Here is a 27262-nt window from a genome sequence, read left to right as displayed (position 1 = left end):
ACAGGTAAACCTCTCCCTGTGCTCCACGCCCTGCCATTACAGCGCACAGCAAACCTCGAACCCCTACCAAAACATTTCCCACCATGCAATCTGCCTAAGGAATGCAGACATCCTGGCCCACTGGGGCGTCTGCCCCGACCCCACCAATTGCCCTGTTACCACGGATATAACACCAGGTTTCTGCGTGAGGCCATTTCTCCCCAGACACCTGCCACTGGAGCAGGCTCATAACATCCCTCCAGTTGTTACTGTGACATTGCTGCAAAGACAGGCAGTTTTAAAACCTTCACTTTACAGGCCCTTCTGCTATTCACACAGTACATGCCGCCGTCTACATCCGCTGCTGATGCAAACAGCCTCACACTGTCATTATGAGAATTCAGCTAGAGTCGTAACAGTTTGGAACAGATTGCCTGAAAATCCACCAAGGGAAAAAAACAAGAGGAAAAATAAAACTGGCTTTCTGGAGAGGCAAAAAACAAATCTTGTATTTCTTTGTGCATCACTCCGTGAAATACAAACACATCTGAGAAAACGAAGTGAAACATTCCTCTGTGTTCACCCCAGCTCGGCAAGCCATTGGTGGCAGGTTTGTTGAAGCCTGACTGAACAAACAGTCTCATCTCAAAAACAAGCCTCCTTTTTCTGGTGCTGCAAGTAAACTATTCGCTCTCTTTCTCTAGTTCTTTCTTTCTATCGGTCCACCTCACTTCTTTTTAGCTATGTTCATAAATTGACCTGTTTAAACAACGACTTTCAGAAGTGACTTTAATAAGGTCAGTATTTTTCAGTTAAAAAAGCGATAAAAAAATGCAAACGTGCAAGCAATCTGATAATTGAACCAACCCCCTTTCAAAAGATGGTATTTTTTCCCCTTAACCCTCATGTTCTGTTGGGATTGACATAACTTTTTGTTTGAGACCTCAATAATATCCATATAAAATAGTAATAATAAAAAATCAACCATTTTACTTTCCCTTTAAATTATGTACCTCTGATCTAGTCAAAAGAAAAGTGAAGAGAAATTAATGAAGATGTATTTACTTTTTAACCTGGAATAAAAGTTCAATATTTGTAGAATGCACATACTGTAAATAGAATTTTAAATGAAAATTAAATGTATTCATTTTAAATGTTTTTAAAATATGTCAAATAATGAAAAATATTAAAATGGAGGACTTAAATGTGTCAGATTCGGTGAAAGATAGTGTCGCATCTGTTTATAAATAAACTCTGTGAATGTAAACATATTTAGCACTCTAAAACTAGAGTGACATCGGTATTCTTCTGCTGTGTGAACGTAGCCTTCCTCTCTTTCCTCCCATCTCTTTCTCTCTCCCAAGCCTGATATACTGAAGGATAGGCTCGCTCTAAGAGGCGTAGGCCCTTCTCCCCTGATACTGTTTGTTTGTACATGGTCGCTTTGTTTCCCTCCTCTCTGCTCCACAGATTTTTGCATCTCACCAGACTGTGTGTATCTGAGGAGACCAGTAAAGTTAAAGTGGAGGGTCTGTTTGAGCCCTCCTAAACCCCACAAAGCAAACTGGACACACATGCAGGAACAAAAAATTAGGGAAAGTTGAAGCAAAAGGCCCCACATGAGGAGCAAATGCTGTCATATGTGTGCAGAAAAATGGTCTCATACGGAGAGATCTGCAAAGGGGAAACGGAGGGGAGCCAATGCCTTTTGATTATTTGTACTTGTTTGATGCCCCCGCGAGGAGGACAGAGAGGAGACGTGTTTAACTTCTAGAAGAGAGCATCACGCTGTGTCCGAGCCATACGACCACTATCACTAAACCCCACTCAGCCTGCCGCTTGTTAGACAGAGCACTGGAAAATCAATATATCTTTGAATGGAGGTCACAGGGGTGACTGCTTTGGGAAAAGTGACAGATTTGCTCTCTTTTGCTCTCTAAGCTCACCCCCTCCTCCTCCGGACCCCATTCGCCGACTCGACTGTGCCCCCCCTCCACCCCCGTTTCCCCAGAGGCGGATGCCGTGCATTCTGCCGTGGGGATGTGGTATTAGACAGCCCGTATCCAAATGGCACCCGCAGAGCCGCGCGAGCACGGGAGCCAGGGGCCAACATGACTACAGGATTACACAGCAGCAGGTGTGAATCACAGCTTAACTCACAAAAGCACATATACACACACACACACACACACACACACACAGGAAGGGGGGACTAGATAAAGAGGGAGTTCAGATTAGCCACTTTTAGGTGCCATTTTCAATGGTGACAATTTTCGGCTCTGCAGTGCTGAAATTGTCGTGGTCTAGGGCCTGCAGGCGCACAGCCGCCGGGTTGAAAATGGCCGACCGAAGGGGGGGCCTTTGATAGGGGTGAAGTGGAGGGGGTCTCTGCTTAAGAAGATTTTTGACCCCCTGGGAGGAGATGCGGTCAAAGAACGTCCGTGTTCTTTGATGTATCACAAAAATAAACTCGCTCTCGGCTTGCAGAAAACACAGACAGGAAAAGCACTCGCGCATGAGATCACTCGTGACCACTGTGTCTTCTCTGTCCAATACTGTATCGCTCACATGGAGTGGACACAAAAAGGAACAAAGAACAGTGATGAAAAGCGAATGAATCAATATACCTCCCACCAAATAAGATGAAATTGATGATTGCCTCGGGCTTCTTAATTGCAAAATGTTGTTTTTTTAACCTTAACCACCCCCATGTTCTGTTGAGATTGACTTTACATTTCGTTTGAGACCTCAATCATGTACATATGAAATTAAAGTAGTAGTAATTAAAAATAAACCTCTTATTTTCCCTTTAAATTCTTTAACATCTTTATTCCATTTTAACAAAAATCAAGCTTCATTATGATTTGCACAACAGATATTTAAATTAAAGTCTACTGCATTGATAAATGTTTTGTACCTTTTATAAATATATCAAATAATAAGATATAAAGATATATATATATATATATATATATATATATATATATATATATATATATATATATATATATATATATATATATATATATATATTTAAGAAATTATAAACTACCTCATGGAGCATGATTAAAGCATTATCAAGTTGAAATTGTTTATAAAGAAAAAGATTTACAAAGCAAAGATTAACAAAAGTCATCAAGTATGAACCTTGAATACTTATTTATATATATATTTATATGTTTTTTAGGTTTGATTTAACAAATTTTGTAAGATTTTTTAAAGTTATTTAGTGTAATTAAAAACTTATGTTGTTATTGAAACTTTTATTTTGAGTGTTTTCAATTCTTTCCAATAAAATAAATTCAATAAAAATCCTGGAAGACGAGGATGCTAAAATGCTCTGGTTCAATGATAGCCTGAGATGCATTGGCGTCGGTTGACAGGATAATATGACCATGGATCCATGTACACAAAATGAAAGGAAGAGGAAAAAGGAAGAGGAAAAGAGAGACAGAGTAGGAGGGAGTGGAGAAGAAGAGGAGAGGGCCATTTGTAATGTATACTACAGGAGGCATTGATGATTGCAATTATCAAATAGCTGTTTTAAAAGGCCATTGATTGGTGTCATTAACTCAGCGAGTGTTTACTGATTGCTGCATTTGCACGATCACTCATGCTGGGCGCTCGCGCATCTGTTCTTATTAGCCCTGAAGAGGAGTGGGCCATCAAAGGAAGGATATAAGCTCACACACGTCCAGCTGGCAGTGAGCATGCGGACACACACGGAATTAGTACACAGGCAAATTAATAAAACACACACATACAGTTCCAGTATGTGCACACATAGCCAGAATTCTCAGACGCACAGCGGCTGGCACACGAAACGCTTATCTACTCAGGGCTACTGTATTCAATTATGTCAAAAGCCTTGTTAGAACACAACTGAGAACGGCGGCGTAACCCATCGTGATAGGAGAGGGGGGAGGGCGTTCTTAAGTGCCTATTTTAACTGTTTTCTCCCAGGCTGCCTGGCTACCAGCCCACCCCCGAAACGGCCTTCTTTATTGGCATGTAAAAGCCCAGTTTGAGGGGCCTGGCCAGACAGACCAGCCTGACAACTGCAGGAGCGTTTCAGCTTCCTGACCGCCCCGCACTCTGGCCTTTTCACTAACCGCACACAGCCACAGTAACCAGCTGCCATGGTGCTCTTATCAGTGGGCGCCTTCCCTGTCACCACAACAAACAAGCCCCTACTGCCACCACACAACCACACACAGAGAATAAGAGAGGGATGAAAGTGAAAATGCTAGATAGGAAGAGAACAGGTAAGAGAAAGGCTGACCAAAAGATGAAAAATGCTACCTTTGCAAGCAGTAAACAAAGGTAGGAAGGCACACTCACTGTCTATGATATCCAACAATACTGTTCATGCAATCTAGTGGTAGGTAGAACAAATACTAATGGTGAATTGCGTTGAAAGGAATACAATTATTTAAATTTGATATAGACGATAGTTTCAATCAAATGTAAAATGCCCAGTTGTATTGCATCTCTAATCTATTGTTAACTCATAATAGATAGATAGATAGATAGATAGATAGATAGATAGATAGATCTTGCAAGAGCAAATGAGATTGAGGATAGAGAGAGAGAGAGAGAGAGAGAGAGAGAGAGAGAGAGAGAGAGAGAGAGAGAGAGAGAGAGAGAGATGGAAAAGAGGGATGGATAGATAGCAGCTGTTTTAGGTTTTGTACAACAAAGAAAGTAAGAGGAAGTTGGAATGAAACTGAGGGTTTACGAAATAGATATATATGTAAGTTTCATGATTTCTTCTCACCCTCATTCTTCCCGAATCTCTTTCGTTTCCTACCACATCTTTCTGAATAAAACCCCCCTTTCCATGTGTCACTTTAAAAAACGACCATGCAGTCACACCTGAGAGGGGACGAAAGATACACTCTCACTTCCTCCAGAACAGCTGTAGCTTAACTCTGAAATGCAACCGCAGCGACAGACGCAATAGTCGACGGAGTCACACGGCGCACAGACAGTCAGGCGCAGTGACAGGCATTGAATTTAAATATGAGCTAGCTGCTGCGAGAGGATGCACAATTAGAATGCAGGATTGGATCAATAAGCGTGCTGACAGATGGATTACTAAGGTAAATAGATGATACATGCTGCTAAATAATTAATCAGGCCCCTACGAGCGCCTGGACAGAGAGTGACGGGAAGAAGGTACAAAATGGCAACACTTTCTAATGTGTGCGGGCTATTGGCATTCTGGAGGAGTGTGCGTATCTCCATGCAGATTCTCCTGAGCCGCCTTTCTGCCTCAGGTCTCTGCGACCGGTAATGAGCAATGATCACACATGCGGCCCTCTCAAAACCAATAAAGCAGAGCTGGAAGCTTCGGTAGCAGCCGAAAACAAGCAACAAACCGCTACAGGTGTAAGGGCCTTTAGCTAATGCTAATGTTCGGAAGAAAGCCAAGCTTACATTAAAGACATTTCTCATGCAAGATGTCACTTTGGATGTTGTTGTTTTAATCCGACAGTCGTCTGAAACTCCGAGAAAGCGCCCAATACATCCCACTCAGTAATCACTTGTGTTCAATAATTCACATTTAAGGGAAGCAATAAATATATATAATATGTGTGTCCTTTAGCCAAGCCGGCTTTTTGGAAACAAGTCTGTCACAGAAGACTGCACCCGCACACGAAGAGAAGATTAGATTACTGGGGGAAACAGTGAGGAGGGGTGAAGGAAGGGAGAGAGAAGGATAAAGAGGTGGTGGATGCGAACGGGTGGCTGGCTGGGGTGGGTCTGCTGTGCTCTGGGTGGTGAACCTGTTAGCGAGAGTGAAGTTTCATCCCCTACCTCTTTAAGGGACTCAGGGGGATGAGGCTTTTCAGCACATCTGCATTAGTCTAGGATGGGGAGGAGGGGAGTTTGAGCCTGATCTAAGGGTTGTTCCTGGTTGCCGGTGGCCCGGAACTAAACTCAGGGCTGACGGACGGCCCGCTGTGGTACCATGACCGGCTCCCTGACCCCGGGTGCATGTGCAGAACGGATACTAATGCCAGCTGTGCGGTTCTACAGGACTCAGCGGACCGCTTTCAGCTTGCTTTTATAGCAAAGTGTGACATCACCACAAGGCCCACATCCAGGCCATGGGAACAAGCCTGACCTAAAGCCTGGGAGACTGGGTGCATGCCTGATGCTTGCCAGAACCTCCATACAGCTGCATGTAGACAACAGTCAAGAGCTTGCATCTATGAATGGAAATCATTTAGGGCATAATGGTTATATTCTTTTAAACCACAAATTAATCAAAGCAATACACTATTTCATACCAAACAAGTGTGTTTGTTAGGCAATAAAGAGCTACTGTATATTCATGAGCATTGTGCGGTGGTGTGTAAGACCTTCACTCGTTCACTCTGATCCCAGCTGTTTGTCTGGAGAGGATGCATGCTCTCATCTCATTTCCCCTGTTCATTTCCCTAACAGTGGCTCCAGCGGTCCGCACACACCAGCCTGTGTCCAATTCAAGTGGGTCTGCCAACAAAGCTCAGGATGGAAGCCCTAATCCTTGATCTGCATCATGCCGCAACAATGGCCCGGCCCGGTGCTCCCTTACACCGCAAAGAGTGGTGAAGCCATGGCCTGCTGCACTGACACCTGCTGTCTTTTGCCAAGAGCAACCACAGAGAGAAAGAAAGATCACACACTTTACTCTTCAGATCTGCAATAAAGTAATTCTCAACACTCTCAAATGTTTCTGACAAGCAGATTTTCAAATAGAAATAAAACCTCAATCCCATAATGTTGGTTGCAAGCAAATGTTTGATATAAAAGAGAGAGACAGACAGTAAAACAGATAGATAGACAGATAGATAGATAGATCTTGCAAGAGCAAATGAGATTGAGGATAGAGAGAGAGAGAGAGAGAGAGAGAGAGAAGCTGGAAAAGAGGGATGGATAAAGGGTGGAGGGGGTACCAACAGGGAGGCAACATGAGAGGACAAGCCTTTTAACATCTGGGTAAGCACAGACGAGCGGTCGCTCTGCAGCCTAATTATTAGAACACTCTTACTTAACTTAGCCTCGCCACTAGACCGTGACAGAGAGGAGGAGGGAGCAGGAACCAGAGCAGGAGGACAGATGAGGGAGGGAAGGAGGGAGGAAGAGACAGAAGGAGGGGGGATTTTAGCTGGGATGACAATGTTGATCTCCTTAACTCTTCACCTGCCAGAGACGAGCAACAATACTGTCTGCTTGAGAAATTTTTTCCTCAAACGGAGCCTAAAAACGTTTCCCTCCAACTGTGAGCAAGTCAGCCATTTTTTATTGTTCAATAATAACAAATTTCCATTATTATGATGTATCCTGGTGTATTTGCTACTTCCTCTGCAACTGTTTCCCAAAGTTTTCAATACATCCTAAAGAAAAACACACACAAACATGCCACTGACATCTGCTCTCTGACAAAAAAAGAGGTAAAAAACCCCAACAACTGTGTGTTTTAACAGCTGTCAGTGCACACTGCTCTTCAGAGCTTTTGAAAGGGAAAAGACGGCAGAATAACTATACAGTCTGACAGATCTGTGTGGCCCAATCGAAAAACATGAAAACAAGAATCAATCACGCAGACAGGGTAGGGAGTGAGGGTAGGGAGAGAGAGCAGGAGAACGAAAAAGAGACAGAGAAAGAGCACCGGCAAATAATTAAAGGCTCAAACCCAGTGGCTGACTGGCAACTACAAAGCCAGAGAGCGACAGGGAGACGCAACACAAAAATAACTATGCTTGCTAACACAATGCATCTCGGCGCTACTCCTCAGTAGCCGTGTAAATTAGAGAACGAGTCCCTTCCAGGTTTGCCACTGTAACAATATATCCTCGTGACTGACGCTCTGGCGCATTCAGGGAGGACACGGGAGAATCTTTTAACATGTTGACGTGTGCTATAATCTGCGCGCTATATCAACCCGGGCTGAAATCATTTGAAGTTCAGAACGAGTGTGTCGGAACTCCACGGGGAAGGACGGGTGGTCGGCGGCCTGGCTTTAAGACTGGGCCGGGGTGGTGGGGGTTAAGCACGGAGCTGACAGCCACCCAGTTCCCCGTAAATCAGCGGGGATTTATGGAGACAGGCCCACACGGCTCACGAGCTGGTCACGTCAGGAAGGAAGCCCGTGTAGCTCCGCTCTGTTGTCTTAAGGATTTTTTCCCTTTTATTTCAGCTGCTCAGGAAGGCAGCTGCAGTCTGCGTTTCAGCTCACGGCGCTGCTGATTGCTCATCCCCTGCCTTTTATTATTTTTTATCTTTCTTTCATCTCTCTGTCCCTCATTCCTTGCCTTCTCTCCTTCTAAGACTACGTCTCATGTCTTATTTTTTCTGTGGCTCACACTGAGTTTGGAAACAGGTTACACTATCTCAGTCTCTCTGTTTATCACACACATTTTCCCTGTGGATGAGAAGCTGGGATTGCTGTCCCGGGTCAGGTTCACTGCTCGGCACTGCCGCGCCAATGTGTGGAGGGAAAAGGCAAACAAACAAGCTCCAGATGTAACACGTTCACACTGGGAAATGAAAACACCAACACACACATCACATTCTATAGACGAAAGATTTTATGGTGACCATAATTTCAGTCAAGCGCTTCAACAACCATAATGAAATTACCCTTCACAATAGAAAATGCTTTACAATGAACTCTGTTAGAGCTACATATGGCAATTTATCTGTTCAATAAAGTACCTTACTTACCTCTTGTGAAATAAAAATGCCATCTCGATGTAGCTTTTACAACATTTCAAATCCCTCAGTTCTCGCCATCTAAGAAAAGCCAAGCCAATGTTGATTCTCGTTTTATTATGAGCTCTGTCACATTCTCTTTTTGCAAGCAGAAACTCCTCTGTTCAATGGTGTATTGACTTAGTTGTATAATTCATTTTTAATAAAAAAAAAACATATAATATATATATATATATATATATATATATATATATATATATATATATATATTAGGGGTGTAATGGTACACAGAATTCACAGTTCAGTACGTACAACAAATCCCCAATGCTAGGTTTCTTTTCATTTATTTTGAACAGACAGCAGTGCAAATTGCAGTTTGTTCCACCTAGTGGTATTTAGTCCCCCCAGAAGTAGTTGGTACAGTACAGCCTCCTTTCAAGTATTAAGCACTAAGTAGTAAACAGAATGCACTCTTGCATAGGTAAATATTTGTGTAGGGCTGATCAAATTCATATTTATATTATATATTTTATATTACTATCAGCTACAAAACTGAAAAGCATATTGTGTTACAAAAGTACAAAATAAATACAATAATGAAAAATAACGAAAACATTGTGCTTTTGTAAAATAACGAAAACAAACAGGATTCCGATTCCCAGTTTTCTTTCCGTGAAGTTAAGGGACCATGTCCCAAAATTTTATCGAAACTCAGCATATAAGATACTATCAAGCTCTTGCTTGCCATCTGAACTCTTATTTTAGGTTGGTGCATAGATCGTCTCTTCTTCTTATGCTCATTTTCTTGTTGTAGCGTTTAGCAAACAGCATTGCATTACCGCGCGCGCCCCCTTCTGGATTGGAGTGTGGATCACCTGTGACTGACTGTATTTGTCATCTAACTCTATGCACCGAACCGTGACATCCATACCGTGACGTTCGGGACAAATACACGTACCGTTACACCTAATATATAATATATATAAAGTACTTGTTCTATATATAGCCTGAGAATCACACCGGCAGCAGTACAGTGCAGATTTGGGGCTTAACGCCCAGAGAGAGGACAGCGCTCCTGAAGTGACAGCCAGTAGCACAGTAGCCAGTCAAGGGGAACCCAATTTAAGTCTCTTCTACAACACTGCTGGAAATTCAATTGCATTAGAGCCCTTGGTGGGCCTAAGGTTTAATCTAATTAGATTCAGCTTCAAAAGAGAGGAGGAGAAGGAGAGAGGCAGAGAGTGAGAAGGCAAAACTGTCTCCTACTCTCCAAATCATTGTATTTTAAAACTCTCTCTCTCTGTTCTTTCTCCTCAGAGAGGAGGCTGAGGCTTTCGTATCCCTTCCGCCACCCTAATCCCCTCTCATTTCAGCAAGAGAAGCCGCTGCTCTTATCTGATAGTATGAATGTCAGATTACAGTCCTTTGAGGAACTTGGATTATACCTGGATTGGCCATTGAGAGCCACTATCTGCGCTTAATCTGAGCTGAGGGTGAAGGTGTTATAATCCATCTAGCCGAAAGGACCGGCACTGCATCGCTGCTTCCTGTGCAGCTGCTGGTTCAAAAGCGCTACGATGGATGTCTTAAAAAGTGCTTTCAAACGAGACACCCTCAGAGGGGAAATTCTAGATGAGATACTGGACACAGTTTCCTCTAGTCTGTCTCTCTTCCTCCCTCACACTCCTGCTTTCCTCTCTTGTTTCTTGTTGGGTGTCATTCACGCTCCTCCCAGCCTGCGTGCTGCTGTTTTTATCGGATCAGTCTCAGCTCGCCGCCCTTGTCTCTCATCTGTTCGATCAAGGGTGCTTCCTCTCTTTCTGTATCCCACTCTTGCCATTTCCCCCACGGGTGGGCCTCCCTGTCGCACTACAGCTCCCCCTCCCCCCACCCCCCCAAAAAATGAGCAGGTGGGTGAATAGTTGAAAATTAGAAACATTTGAAGATTTGAAAATCTGAAACTTGATTTGAAACATTGATTTGAGAGTGAGTGCGCATATAAAAATGAGGACAGATGCTACAAAGAACAGTGATGCTATGAGTGTGGCAGAGAGAGGCCAATAATTAGACAAGAAAGCCAGATAAAATAAACAACTAAAAGATCCCATTTAAGGTCTAACATTAGTTAATGCATTAGCTAATTTGAACTAACAATGAGCAAAATATTTTTTACAGCGTGTATTCATTTTTCTTAATGTTAGTTTATAAAAATAAAATTGTTTATTAATGTTAGTTCATAGTGCATTGACTTATGTTAATAAATGTATGATTTTTTCAAATTTAGATTTTAAATGCATTAGTCAATGTCACATCAACAAAGCTTAATAAAGACGGTAGAATAATGATTCATTTTTAGGTTTTGTCAACTAATTTTTACAAATAGAACCTTATAGTTAAGTATCACCGGAAAACAGAGAACAAGAAACAAAAATAGAGATGGAATCCAGCAAGACCTGCAACTGACTTTATAACCTCTGAATTTACATGTATAAAGTGTATTTACAATACAATACACTCATATTTGTGTGTGTGTGTGTGTGGGGGGGGGGGGGGGGGTTAATTGAGATACATCTAATGAAATAATATTAATAATTTTGTATGATATCCAGGTACAACTAAGTTGGACAAATTATTTTAGTTCTAAAAAAGTAAAAAAAAAAGGTTTCTTGAGGTTTGGATTTGCCAAAAGTAATTATGGTTAAATAAATATAAAAATAAAATAAAAAAATAGAAGTCCGCATCATACAACTATGTGTCTCGTGACATAGAAAGTGTTTTAGATTTATTTACAAAAACAATTAGTTCTTTTTGCTGGTAAACATACTGTGAATGAAAGCTGTAAAAAAAAAAAGGGTTTTCAGAACCATGTGTGTGTGTGTGTGTGTGTGTGTGTGTGTGTGTGTGTGTGTGTGTGTGTGTGTGTGTGTGTGTGTGTGTGTGTGTGTGTGTACCTATGTTTTCACTGGGACTTCTAATGTATTTGAGTAAGAGTGGTCAGTTTGGATTACTTCAGTAATACCACTGGGCTTCCGCTCTGCAGAGGTCTTATGAATCTGTGCACACATTTCACATTTCCTCAACTCCAAAACGCACACATACTCACTCATACACACACTCTCTCACCCACGAGAAACCCCCATTTCATTTATGAGTTTTATCTGTGGAATTTATCAGCTCTGTAGAACCGGTAGGACACACTCTCTAAACATTCCCCAGCAGTTTGACTTGTGACACGGGACACGTTTTCTATATTACAGGGATAACATATCACAGCAAGAAATGTATAGGTTAAGCACTGTTACACACAGAAAGTATTTATAAAGTTTTTAACCTTGGTGTTAAGGTGGAACTTACAGTATATTACCATGAGTTCCTAATAATAATTCTTAATAATTTCTCATTTGGATAAATTTAATTGGTTAACAAATGTTTATTTTTCCATTAAAATTTTTTATCGTTTTTTTCTCCATTATTATAAATGCTTTTCTAATATCACCCTAACTGTTGAACTAACTTAGTTAACTAAGATGTTTGAGAACTATCTTAGAGAAGGTAGTTTGTTTGTTGCATACAAAAGTTATCAGACAAATGTGCGCAAGCAGACCGGATCCCTACAGGACAAAAAAAAATGCATTTTGGGATCTAAAAGTAGTAGAAGACTCCAAAAGTTGTCGTTATTTTAAAGAGTACAGCTATAACAGTTAGCAGACATTAATAGTGCAGTTTGTTTAAAAAAAGAGTGTACTCACAGCGCTCAATGCGATCCTCTGGGCTGGACGAGGTTTCTCGGTCCGACAGCAGGCCTGACACTGCGAAGATCTTCTTCCCTGCGTCTTCCACGGCTTTGAGAGCACTAGGTGAGCTGGAGGGGATCTGAGCACCGCCAAAGTCATACTCTTTCCCTTCTGCGTCGGAGTAGCGCAGGTGCGGGGAGGCATCGGCCTCCAGGCAGCCCTTTAGCCGCTTGGCAGGGGTGAAGGCGGACTGGTATCCCCCTCCAGCTCCATCACGGTCCTCCGGAGGTGAAGCGAAGGGCCGGAAGGCCCCGACGCCGCTGTGGTTAAGCATGCTTATTGGCGAGCAGTCCAGATTTGGAGGGGCAAACTGATGATGGAGGTGTAGGAGGGAATGAGGAAAGTCTCTGTTAGGGAAGCCGGGTGGTACGGCACCCTGCCGGTGGTACATGGAGGCGAACGTGTAGGAACCGTTGTTGAAGGGGAGGTGAACGTCCTTCTCCACGGACACCGGCACACCGAATGGACGAGGCTGCTGGCAGGGGATGGAGGCATCGCGGCTGGCCTCTGCCGTCGATGCTAGCACCATTAGCGCCGGGGATGCTAACGGGTTGGGCAGGTAGGAGGAACTCTCCATTTTGAAAGCCGCCCGGTGCAAGTCCATTTTGGAGACTGGGCTGAAGTTGTGCGGAGGGGGGGTTAGGGGCGAGAGCAGAGGGGAGTGGGGGAGGGGTGGAGAGAAGAGAGACGGGGTGAACGGTATGGGCAAAATGATGCAAACTTTTGTCGACGCTCTGGCAGAATCGGGGGTCGCTCTCACTGGCGGCTCATCCTCGATGGTCCTCCACCTGCAGAAAGTTGAACAGAGGAGGAGTTAAACCACTTAAAAACACTCTGAAACTCTTGCCTACTTTTCCCTTTCTGAAATAGAAAGTTTCCCCCCACAGATCTGAGGTTCAGATCACATATAAGCCTCTTACTCCATCTCCCTGTCTGCGGAGCAGAACGGCGTCTGAGGCAGATAAGAGCCGCGCGCTGATCAGATAAGAGCACGGCCCTGCTCATGTGAACACCCTGGTCCTCTGCCTCCAATGGGATTCTCATACTGATATCGTATCAGCCTGCCATCTGCACAGGATATTTGACTGAATGAATAAATTAGCCGCACTTCACCCCTTGACCCCAGCTGCAGCCAAACAGCCCGAGAAGAACCCCTGGAGGATAAGATTCACTGATTGGCAAAAGTGTGAGTGGGTTTAATGAGAAGCATTTTAGCAAATCTGTGTCTATTTCTGTGCATGTGCATCTGTCCATCATCGCCAATCCCTTGAGGGTGACCCGAAAGTGATCTATTAGAAGTTAAACAGACATTTAACTTATATGAAATTTTGAAATGAATGTACTGCTAAAACTGCTCGCTTCATTATAAATCAAAATTAGGCTACCTTGTTTAGCATATTTGGAATCCTTTATTTTTATCATCAACCATCTTTAAAAGGGTCAAAAGTGAATATTTACATAAAAGTGAATATTTACATAAAAGTGAACTGTACTACTGTTAAAAAGTTTGGGGTCAGAAAGATTTTATTTAAAGAAAATAATACTTTTATTCAGGAAGGATGCATTAAATTGATCAAAATGAACAGTAAAAACATTTATAGTGATACAAAAGTTTTCTATTTAAAAAAAATGCTGTTCTTTTGAACTTTCTGTTCTTCAAAGAATATTGGAAAAAAATTATTTCTGAAAAATCATGTGACACTGACGACTGGAGCAACGGCTGCTGAAAATGAAGCTTTGCCATCACAGGAATAAATTACATTTTAAAATATATTCAAATAGAAAACAGTTATTTTAAATTGTAATAATATTCTACAATATTACTGTTTTTATTGTATTTTTGATCAAACACATATAGTCTTGGTGAGCAAGAGACTTCTGACCCCAAACTTTTGTATGTTGTGACTTTGTGAGATGTCATGCTGGTATGGAAAACAGAATTTAATCCATGTATCTGGAGAACAGGTCCTCTTATTCAGAGTAATTCAAATAGATGGGCCTTTAGACTTGTGTCACGGCGAGGCCATTTCAAATGCCACACAGAATATCAGACTGCATCAAAGAAACTCCAGGGGAATTTATCAGGGCATTTTTACAGATATCAGCTGTCCAGAACACTCATTCAAATCAATTTTAAAACTCGATCTGCACACACACACTCTGCGGCCCAGTAAAAAGAGCTTTACATTATCACATACATGGCAGGGGAATGTGTGCAGTTTCCTGTCTGTAGAAAATGGGTTACACTACACCGCTTGATGCTGGCGAGAAGCCCAAGAATCGCATTACCTTCTGTCTTCTTACTCGGCCTAGCTGGGAAAATAGCACCTTGAAAATGTACCAATATCGAAAGCCCCCTCTTTTTTTCCCTCTCTCACACTCATCAGGGCCTCGTCTCTGTATCGAATCTCTCCCCTCGGATAACCTCTAAAAAATGAGTGCGGGTGGGTGTTGATAGCAAGGTAATACAGTGATAAGTACCTGGATATTTCAATTTTATTATCATTACCATCAGCGCAGTCAGGCAGTGTGAAACTGACAATCCAATAAAAGGACACAGGATATCCCCCCAATGGCGCACGAGAGAGAGAGAGAGAGAGAGAGAGAGAGAGAGAGAGAGAGAGAAAGAGGGGGCATAACTAGGCTGAGTGTTGTACAGATGTGCTAATCATTTCTGTGGCTGCGGCCGGTCTGCCTGGTGCCCCAGCTACACACACGCACAAAAGCATGCACTAACTGAGAGCCCAGTGTCCCAGAGCAACCGAAGAGAGCAGTGAGTCAGCCTGACACACACTGACACGCCAAAGAATGCGAATGAGTGAGGGGGGGTAGGACCGCAATGTCCACCGCAACTCTTGTCACGCTTTTTTCCCTTTGTCTATCAATCATTGCAAGGAAAATCCAAGATTCATGAAACCATCTTAAATGACCCAAAATAAAAATCCATTAAGTGCTCAACATTGAAATTCATCTCCGTATCACAAAAATTCTTAGAAAATAGACTTGAATGGCAAAGTAAAAAAGCCGGTGTTGACATAAAATAACAAAAGAGACTACAAATTTTTTTTAATTAAAAATAAATGCATAATTAGTTTTTCATTTAAATGTATTATTATTATTAATAAAAATATATTATTATAACTACAATAAAAAATAAATTCCCGTGGAAACTTGCATTTAACTTTCATTATGATATATTTGTCAAAAGTTAAAATTGAGATTGATTATCTGGGAAAAAATATATCTGTCACTGAACTGTTATCCAGCAAAAATCTAGCATTGCATTTCCTTTTCAAATTACATTGTTATAATATTGCAGTGTCAGTTGTAGTGATGAGCTGCGTGTTCTCTCTCAGAAAGTTAATGATGTAAGGAAACAGAAAGGGTACAACAAAGACAAATAAGAAGTTGTCACCGACACATTTTCTGGGCGCAGCTCTGGGGAGCCGTGCAAATGAATCCAATTTCATCGAAAACAAACGACTGTCAAATTTGACTGCTGAGAGAAAATGCAAAAGTTTCGACGGAGGGTGTCACTCAAAAACCACAGCTCCTGCTCCTCTGCCTGTCTGTCAGTATATTTAGAGATTGTTGACAACCGTGAAAGTGCCACTCTTACATTTTATTACAGGACAGGGCAGACACTGTCATTCAATACCCTCAGAAAACACACACTCAAACCCACACATCTCTAACTGTCTGACCATGTGAGAAGACAAAAATGGCAACAGTTACAAGAATGCGGATGACTAACGGATTTCATGCTAATTGCTGCTCCAAATTAAGCCATGCCAACGATTTCTCACGCTTTTTTAACTTTCACTGAAATGCTTCCAGCGCTGTCAAAAGACATGATGCGGTGTGAAGGCTGTTATGTGTGCAGCTGCTAAAATGGAGAGCCCTCAAACGTCGTCGCAGGAAATGACACTGCCGCAGCATGGAGCACATTTGAACTTCTTTAATCTTGAAAACTTCCCAAATGCCTTTGTCTGAAGGGTCTTAGCAGCACTCGAACTCGTTACGTTTTTTAAATCACCCTAGAGGGTAAACTTATGTTTATCCACAACCGTCTTCTTAAGCATCCACTTGAAATGGCTGCCGTCACCGACACAAACATGGCAATCCAGCCTCATGTCAGCTTGTCAATCAGGGAAGCGGTGTTAAATATTTGCGGTACCGTGCGTATCACTCAGGCTGCACTTGCTCGGCGGAGGGCGGCTCACTTAGTATTCCGTAAGGAAGCGCTTTTGGACCGGAGGACAGTCGATATTATTGAAAATACAGTCATTCACTGTCGGCTGGCCTGCAACTCAGGACCACGCAGATAATGTGTCCTGCTGAATTAGAATCAAAGCCCTTGCGATATGAAATCTTCCACTGAACAATTCAATAACGTGTAGCAGCTTCAGTATGAGACACAAAAAAAGGAACGCCCGCGTTCTGAAGACGTGAAAGTGAGATTTAATGACAGAGTGAGAACGCAGTGAAGGATAATGACACTTGGACATACAGCTAACTAAATCAATAATGATAGTACAAGCTGTGCCTCAACACTCCAGTTCACTATCAACAAATAAATTCCCCACAGTGTATGACACACAATAAAACCTAGCAATAAATAGTGGTAATCAATCACTGCTTTATTGGATCTTATCGCCTGCATAAGTATACCGAGGGCCTGCCTCTAAACTTTCGCAACTTTTTTTCTCTCCACCAGACAAAATTTGCACGATTTACTCTCGCTGTAAAAAACGTGCACTCGGTATGAGCTGTCAGAATAAGTGAGGATTTGCTTTTCAAATAAAGCTTTGCGGCGGGCACCAGGGAACATTGATTCATTGTGAACAAAATGATTTTCAAAGTTTCCTGTCCTGCCTGGCCTATTCATTTCAGGGGCTGATGGACTGTTTGTTTCATCCCACCCACCTGAGCCAACTAATTCCTCACTAAGCCCAGATTATTTGCAAGGTGTCTGGATCCTCTCTGCTCAGAGCCAGGACCGGACTGCAAAGAAGCCAAGCCGACCCCATCCCACACACCCACCTCACCTCCCTTACAGCTGTCCACTGCTGCCCACCACTGTGTACTGAGACAGACAGAGCAAGAGAGAGAGAGAAACGCTTTTGATTTTGCCTGGTTTGAGCACACTGTTTGCCAACCAGGGGTTTGTCAATAATAGATAACGAAGCACAATGCAAGAGCAGTCTGCCACTAAACCGCCTGAACTTGTTGGCCAGCCTAACACAAGAATAATTTAACTATCACGGTTGGCCTCTTATTCCAAGTTAAGTTCCACAACATTTTCCACCGAGTAAGAAAACAGAATGAATTTCATGCTTATCCTTCTATAAATTTGTGCATACATTTTTTTTAATAAATTGAATTTGATCCCTGTTAGAATAAAACACAATAACTAATATACAGGGCATTTATATATATAAATATATGTATGTGTGTGTGTATGTAACATATATATGTATGTGTGTATGTATGTATGTATGTATGTGTGTGTGTGTGTGTGTATGTATGTATGTGTGTGTGTGTGTGTGTGTGTGTGTGTGTGTGTGTGTGTGTGTGTGTGTGTGTGTGTGTGTATATATATATATATATAAACTGGTGGAATGAACTGTTTCTCACTACTGTTTAGTGGGAAGATAACAAGCAACATTCGGACAAGCAGAGAGATGTAGGACTCATATTGATCCCAGCCAAATGCACTAGTAATGCCTTGTGAGAGAGGGTGTAAAATGGCACTAAACTCACATCTAAATAATGGACAGGTAGGTAAATCAAAAAAGAACAAATTACAAAAAAGATAGCATTGACTGTCAATGAATCTTCAGTTAGCTCAACATTTTGTCTCTAACAGAAATGTCCATAACTTAATGCTTTTCAAATGCAGTTTTGTCTTAATTCACACAGGACATTCTTTTTTTTTTTGTTATTTGTTCAACTATCATATACATAAAAAAAAAAAAATCTTACAAAATATGTATAGGCCTACTGTATGCACTTTAAAATAAAGAGCACACGCAGCCAACGCCCCATTGAATATCACTGCAATGACTGATTCAGTTCTTCATAAGTTCAATGCGCGTCAATTTATAATAATTAAATTAGCGTTGATATAGTAGCCTAGTAAACTATTTAATTTAATAATGAAAAATGAATAAAGGCAAAACATTTCATTATAAACGCTATAAGCTTTAATGATAAAAGCTAATACAAGCAGTTAAACCCCAAAAGATATAAATCACAACAATAGAAAAATTATTTTACTCTTAATAATAAGAAATAAACTATCAAGAGTTAGTATAGTAGACAGGCTAGTAAAATAGGACGAAAGCGATCCTCAGGGTTAAAAAAAACTCCCGAGTACAAGCAGATTTTATTCAAAGGCATTGCTGCGGTTGGGGCGCTTTTACCTAACAAACAAAGTATCTCACTCACCATAAAATTTCAAATGTTCCGCCTCGGCACTAAATAAAAAGGTACATGAATAGGCGTGTCTGCACGCTTCAAAACATAATAGAAGGGGACATGGTGAAGTTAGGCAATCCAAGGACTACACCTGATTATTTTCATCTTTATACAACCGTCCAAACACTTGTCACGCACGCGCATCTTAAATATTTCTCGACGAATTCAAAAGAATCCTTTAAGGACCACGACCTTTCCCTGTGCTCAAACTGTGGTATTATTTGTAGATTATTTTAATTACCATATCATGCCACCATCTGCATGACAAATGAGCTTTCGGTGAAGTGTTTATTAGCACGTGAAAACATAAACATGCACGAGGGCGGGTGGGTAGGCTACCAGTTAACGGGGTTAATTCTAGTTTAATTCGATGGGAAACAGCACGCTTGTCGATAACATGAACTAGACAAAAGGCCAATCAAGCCGGTGCATTTGAGAAATACGTACTTTCAGTGCACGGGGTCGGAGGGATTTTTCTTTTGAATCCAGAACTGAAAGACTTTTCCAGTCATATATTATTGCAAGTTAGAGCCGCAGAACTTCTTGCTGTCTCCATCCTCGCAGCCTGAGGGGAAGGATGCTCTCTTCTCCTCCTGATTGTTAACAAGAATGAAAACGTTTAATTGCGCTTGCTCTATTTTAATTCTACAAATCCAGATTAAAATAACTCTGGTCATTGATCCGGCTACTGGAATCGACATTAATTTTAGTTCACTTCTCACTTTGCACGGGGATCAATGAGAAGCAATAACAACTGACATCGGCACTGAAAAGGACAGAACAGAAAACGCAGGGCTGAAAATCGAAACGCTGACGAATAAATCATCTGCTACTTTTCTTCCATCCTCTACTCGTGTCTTGTCTCATTGGAACTCAAATCGAGCTCATGTCAAATTATTCGGGGAAAAAAATAATCTTACACGTTTATGGGCTTAAAAACTTTAAATCAGACTGAATTCATAGAATTGCGCTGTTGAAGTTTTAGATGCAAGAGCGCAACAGGGTGCCGTGATTTAATTTGTTTTTATTAGACTAATAATTCTGATAAAACGAATAAAAACCATTAGAGTAAAAAATTTTACTTTTAAGAAATGTAAATGATTATGGATGTTTTGCATAACCCCAGGCATAATAGGAATGAATATGAATTTTAAATTAATTAAATGAACAATAAATACAATATAGTAGATTCCACAGGGTTCCGTATCTCACTGTCAAAACTTGTATTTATCATATAATCTAATTTAAGAAATATCAATTAACCTAACACATTTATCTTAGAAGACACAAAGGGCATTTCCGGTTTTTTTAGATTCAAAAACATAAACTTGATGTTATTATTATTTAAATAGCCTATCTAAGTAACCATTAAACGTGGACCAATGAAATATTAAGTGTAATAATAAAGATTTATGACTAAAAATCTAAAATTAAATATCGAGCAAATTAAGCGTGTAATCGTGAAAAATGATTCGCCCTGTCTGAATGAAAGGGCGTAAATACAGCGCGTTACTACCCTGTAGAACAATGTCTAAATAAAGATAAACAACGAATTTAATTTAATTTAATAATGTAGCCTACATTTGGAAGTGCTAAACATTTTTAGGTTTGTTTTTTGTTTTTGTTATTGTATGAGATACAATTCAGAGTTATAATTAATCATTTGAGTCAATAGGCCTACAATATATTCACAGTTGTAAAGTGCAAAATAGTTTCATGTTTACTGCACAAGGCCGTTAAATAATACGGGAATAAAACAATGAGCTAATAAACTCCCTCTTACAAATGAAAATTCACAAATGAAAGATGTTAAATTAATGAGGCTATTTATTTAACACCGAATGCATTCTGTCAGCCAAAATATAAATAATTGATATGAGTGTAAAGACATTTAGATGTGTAGCTCTAGCCTAACACAGACTGAAAATATGAAATAGATAAACCAATAAATGTAAACATACTTTTATGCAATAATACTCCTTTAAATTGCAGAATCGAAGCCAAGTGTTTAATCGCCTTTGCTTATTTGTCTCTTTTTAATATGTATTTGTTTGTTGTTACTGTTGTTTAAAAAAAAAGACTAAGAATGCGTTGTGAGAATTATTCAAATTATTGCAAACTGTAAATAATAATAATACAAATAAAATATTGTGAAGATTATATGCTAAAGATGCGAGAATAAGTCTTAGTCTGAGAGTTTTGCCTATAGAATCTTCCTTAGAAATTCTATTAACTCATATGCACAGCGGAAACACTCCCGTAGCCTATGTGTTGTGTAAATTGTAATGACCCATAGTAAACAGGTGTTTCCTTGCACCTTGTTTCTCACTGCACGGATTTGATCTACTTTCCTCGCTATAACTGCTATCCAACTAATTGCTCCGAGTAGGCCTATAGTTTTCTTATTTAACAACCATTCTTGAGATTAATTTAAAACTAAACATGTCTTTATCAATTACCACAAATGTGCACGAAAACAGGCGACAAATAAAGAGTGGCCAACAGTCTATTGTGGCTTGAGAACAAAATATAAATTATCCGCAACATTGGTCTCGAGCGCATTAATTCCCGCTCTGATTACAGACTATAAATAGAGAGGACTATAAATGGAATTGTAAAATCTCCACTCACAGGAGCAGTTCTCACCTCCACTACCAGTTACAAATTAGTTGGGAGCGTAACTGAACTACCAAGCAAATGGTTTTAAAGCCGGTCTGCACGGATAACGTTTAGTTATTAAAGGTTGACCCACTAAACATCACACACGATCTTATACTCGTGGGTGGCCGCAGACACGCGCACATCATCACGGGTATCAATATAACAAGTTCCCTTTCAGTTCTATCATCCAAAAACACCAGTATTTCAATGACTTCCCTAATTTCCCACGACTCTAGACAGCACTTGTGCCATTCTTAAATGTGTGTTTATGTTTACCGGCATCTATGATACGTTACGCCTTGTTAAACAAGATTGTTTAGGGCCATATGATTTATTGGATGATGATAATAATAATGTTGGCTAGACACATTTTAACAGTAATACGTGTTTATCACATTCTCAGATAAATGGCTATGGCAGTCAGTTAATCAGAGGTCAAATGTACAATTTCAGCAAACTTTAACACCACGAACTGATGTTAAAGTCAAAACAAAGTGAGCCGCTGAAATGTTTTAGGAGTTCAGTAACTTCCATACTATGAAGGTGCTCCATAAAAAAAGTCACTAAAATAATTGCTGCAATCAAGCCATTACGCGCGAGCGAAACATTGTCGGCTATATGATAGGAGATCTGTTGATATGGAATAATAAAGTTGCGCATCATCGCCTTAACTCAATTTCCACCCAACAAAAAGCAAACAACAACAATAACAAATGCAATACTATCCTGGAGCAAGAGACAGCCAAGTTAGGGTGCGTTAAATCTGAACCGAAGTCACTCATTAAGCAGTCAGATAAAACTATATTTCTTCACTGAAACATTTAGACGTCAAGACATTCGGAGCACTTACGTTGTTTAAAAAAATCCTTTGGAAGGTTTAGCTGTCCTTTTATCCCCACAACCGAAACTTTTCGAAACAGGCGAGCGAAGATCAACGCGAAGCATGAGAAGCAAAGTAGAGTCGAACCTCGAGGAAAGAACGTGCGACAGTCGCGGCGCGTGAGACAGTTCCCGGGTCGCGTCGTTTGTTGAGAGTTGTATCAGTTACATGTACCGATGAGAACGAGTCTTCGTTCGGTGGTAAAGTAGAGACGATAAGCAGAGATTTGCTCAGAGGTGGAAACCAAGTGTTGGAGGTGCAGTGCTGCCGCTCAGCGCCAGGTTCGCTCATTGACTGACATTCATTCTCTCCTCCTCGCGCGCTGAGGACCCTGACCCCCCTTCTCCACGCTCCCGTGGGGGATCTCATGGGCTGTTTTGTGAGCACGGAATGAATTATCGTCTCTCTTCACTATTTAGAAGACCTGGGAAATGAAGTCCACCGCAAAACAAAAGATGTTTCAACAATGCGCGAGGTCTTTACAGACATAGGTAAGTGTGCTGGCTGCGTTGCTCGCGAGTTTATCTTTCGCTATTTGTATTCCATAAACTCGCATTTGGGTGTTATACGTGTTGTAAAAAAAGTAATTCTAGTCTACCTGTTGCTTATTTTTTGCACATACCTGCTACTGAAGTCGAATAAGGGCCATGAATGCGTCTTCAACACTTGTCAATCTGGGGGGAAAAAACGAAAAACGTGCGTTTTAGTCATTCGTGTTTTTTATGTTAAACAAAATGTAAAACGAACATATATATATATATATATACGCCTTGATCTAATTTCTGCAGCTTTACTTAAATTAAATGACAGTTTATGAGTAAACACGTTCAAACAGTAACAGACTAGATATAGCCTATGCAACAGCACGCAGAAATCCACCTGCTGGACGGAGCTGGAATGACACCTCGCTTCAGCCTCAAACAGAACGCTAATATGAAGCGCAAGTTTACAAATGTCAATAAATAAATGTCTTGCTTTGTAAATAATGCGGTATTTTATTGAATTCTTTCTTCTGAGAGAAGTCCGTACAATAAGTTAGTTGTGTGTGTTCCCAGGCCAGAGTAATGGGAGGGAGTGCAATGTTGGGGTGATGGGAGGGCAGTAGCCATACATATGTGCATTACTGCATTACATTAGCACTCTCTTGTATTGCTAATGACCTCCGTTAAAGCATCAGTGAAACAGAGGAGGAAAAAGCCCATCCATGTCCAAGGTCCCTTTCCATTCAAAATCAAATTTCAGGCCTCAGTCTCTTAACATGTCTCTAAATGGACTGGTGTGGATTGGTGAAGTGCTTTGATGACAGCTCTTTTTACCAGGCTTAAGCACAAATCCTCTCCTCCATTTCCAGAGCCCCCTGATTCGATTGAAATTATTTTACATTCTCTCCAGACTGTATCAAATAACAAAACATATTACTATGACTTGATTGAATCCATTACAAGCAAAGCTGGGACATTTATAAATCTACACTTCAGTCGATATAAAAGTTGAGGCAGCCAGAGAGCTTCATCCGAGTGTAAATGATCTGCTTTGTCTTTATGATAGAGAGACATCCTACTTTTATTTCAATTTGAATGCAGAAAATCTTAGAAGTAGATGAAAGATAGTAACAGTTAAATCATGTTAAAAGTGTTTTTGTTTGGCCTCATAACTGCTCTTTTTATTCTTTTCAGGTCTCATTTGTCATCCTGGCCACGTCCATGTGAACGCAGAAGAGGAGTAAAAATCATCACCACTTGAAGGGAAGTTAAACATCACACATTCATTTACTCCGAGTGATTTTGACTTCTCAGATGTCCCTTTAATGCAGAGCACAGTGATAATTGAGGGACCTGTGTTGAGGCAGAATGGCCACTGCTTAACAGAGACATCTCTTCAACACACCCGTCAGATCTTAATTATTACCTTTACAACTGTGGTTGCAGTGAAACGTGTACCAGAGGACCTATAGCGAGATGTCCCGTACAATGGAGCCTCAGCACAGATTCCTCATTAGCATATGTCAGCCATGTGCTTCAGATGGCTATTCATTTCTGTCACTTAGCACTTGGAAGTGCTCATGCTAAGAGCTGGTAAATTAAATGCTGTATTCCTGCACTATAACCTAAGATTACGGCGTTGTCACTGAGCCTGTCTCCGCTAGTAGATTACTTTTAAAAAATAAATTAATTAAAAAAACAGACAGGACAAAAAAAAAAAAATGTAATGGACAAGCAAAATGGTGCTGCTGTAAAAATGATTGACAGTTACAATATGAATGAAAACCAATCAGAACCAGGAGATCACTTTTCTTTTCACCTGATGGTGGAGGGATAGTTCACGCAAAAAATTTAAATTCTGTAATTTACTAGCCCTCATGTTGTTCCAAACCTGTATGACTTTCTTTCTTCTGTGGAACACAAAATAAGATATTTTAAAGAACGCTAAGGAGCAGTGTTTTTTTTTTTTCCACTTTTTTTTTTTTTTTACTTTCATTGTACAAACAAAAAAACACATTTTCAAAATACCTTTTTTTATTTTCATTTTGGGTGAACTAACCCTTTATACACTTTTCAGTAGACACGAGTATAGATTCATAAATGAGATGGAATGATCCCTGTATCCATCCATAGAGCCTGAAAAGAAAAACAAAAGAATTAAAGACAAAGATAGAAATAGCAGATAAGTATGTCACAGTGAGATTCCTGCAAAAAACAATCATTAAATTCCTCTTTCCCTTTTTTTCTCAACCGCTTCCTGTACTCTAGGTGTCATGAAGATGATTCACCTCAGCACGGAAGCTGATCCGGGCCGCTTGCCTTTTTTTAAAACAAGAATTACACAAGGCCTCTCTTCTTATCTAAATCCAAACCCGAGGACACCCATCACTCTCAATGGATTTATTGCGACGTCTCTATATACACATGCACAAATACACACAAAAGAACAGAGAGTGTGAAAGACAGAGGGGGAGAGCGAGCACGTAAGCATACTGTAGACAGTGCTACATGATCAAAGGCGACGGGGAGAGAAGGGGAAACGAGAGCTCTAAAAATGGTTTTGCAGCTGATTCTGTGAGTCCTGGCAGTCACTCTCTCCAAATACATGCACGCACACACACACACACACACACACACAAGCATGCATGCTCGGTGCTTTCATATTTAACTAAAGGCAGGGCCCGGCGTGTGTCACACTCCAACAGGGGGACACGACTTTCGCTCGTTTGAGGAGCGGAGGCTTTGTTTCCTCTTGGTATTGTGGCACCGAGTACCTGGGGGGGGGGGGTTTCTTTTCTCTCTTAACAGGAAACAGCATCAGGAATGAAGGGAAAGTGAGAGGGGAACCCGACTACTATCAAGTTTCTCCCAGACTCCATTTCAGAATATGGTGCTATAACTCCCCTACATAAAATCAATGATTTGTTTAATTTAGACAGAGCTCGTAAATGTGCTAATTTCAGGGACAGCCAACAAATCTAGAGGGCCTTGTTATCCCATTTGCTGCTCCATTAGTTGGGAAATGATACAGCCCAGCGTTGTTAAGAAACTGAACGTTCGTACGGTCTTACCATTCAAAAAAGGAAATAAGTGACAATGCTGTAATTGTCAATGAAAAAACTATTCATATTACATATTCACAATTTTACATGATGATCTTTTATTTAAAATTGACAGCAAGTACAATTATAACCATACAGGCCTGACCGAGACCTTTATAATACTGTTTTCCAGAGTTGTTTTTTCTTCAAATTGTACCATCTTAAAATTGTTTGACTATTTATGGTAAAAGACTAATTTCAAAAATCTATGGGTAAAATATATTTGACTAAGATAAAAGTTATTATAAAATTTATGTTAAATTATAACCTTATATTTTATATATATATCTATATATATATATATATATGTATATTAAATTTTATTATATCAATTTATATAAAACTATTAAATATATACCTGAGACATACATATAAAAAAATACATATATATATATACATACACATACATGCATACATATATATATATATATATATACACACACATACATATATACATATTTATATACATACACACATAGATATATATATATATATACACATATATATATTTTTTTATATATATATATATAGAAAAATATTATATTATATTATATAATATGATATGATACAATATAATGAAAGGGTCTGAAGGGATCCAGTGAGTCTATTCATAGCTTGAGTTATAATCTTTAGCACTCCATGTTCCTGTACTGGTAACAATATTTTATCTGGGGTGTTATCATCTCTCTCTCTCACTCTTACACACACACACACACACACACACACACACACACACACACACACACACACACACACACACACACACACGCTCTATTCTCAGTGCCAGGCATCAACACTCATCTGTCTGACTGGGACTCAGCAATTAGGGGCCACACAAGCAAATGCCACTCATGACCTGAAGCGCAAAGCCACTGACAAACAAGCAGAGACAAATCAAGGGGTGATTTAAAAGCATATCTCTAAAATCTCAATATTTGGCCATTCAAATTTAGCAGCTTGCCCAGACAGGGCAATAAATTCACCCTTCCATAAATAATTAATATGACAGTGCGATGTAAATCTGAGTCAACCCTGTTGGTTATGGAATGAAGTTTACTGTCATTATCATCATTCTGTGCGGTTGCCTAAAATTCGAAATATAATTTATTTAATGTGATAAACACATACAATTACAAAAGCAGAAAAAAAAAAGGAAAAAAAAACTATAATTCAACCCAAACT

At 40.3% G+C, this 27262-nt stretch overlaps 1 protein-coding gene across 7 annotated transcripts in view; it reads right to left on the bottom strand.

Moving 5' to 3' along the window:
• The window catches only part of rnf220a (ring finger protein 220a), a 127475-nt gene extending 104697 nt beyond the window's left edge, over window positions 1–22778 (bottom strand). For 2 of the 7 annotated variants that reach the window (XM_082172638.1, XM_082172641.1), the window contains exons 1-2: window positions 22468–22778; window positions 12432–13264 (exon numbers count right to left, since the gene is read on the bottom strand). In XM_082172638.1, coding sequence (XP_082028764.1) covers window positions 12432–13080 — 649 coding nt within the window. In that variant the 5' untranslated portion in view covers window positions 13081–13264; window positions 22468–22778. The remainder of the gene's footprint in view (window positions 1–12431; window positions 13265–22467) is intronic. The other 5 variants (XM_082172637.1, XM_082172639.1, XM_082172643.1 and 2 more) reach the window with 4 other exon arrangements.
• Between the last annotated feature and the right edge of the window lie 4484 nt (window positions 22779–27262).

This window comes from Leuciscus leuciscus (genome assembly GCF_965113295.1).
Source record: "Leuciscus leuciscus genome assembly, chromosome: 6".
In the NCBI taxonomy this organism is placed as follows: Eukaryota; Metazoa; Chordata; class Actinopteri; order Cypriniformes; family Leuciscidae; genus Leuciscus; species Leuciscus leuciscus.
Note: the sequence above shows the minus strand (reverse complement) of the source record. Positions and strands in the feature narration are given on the sequence as shown.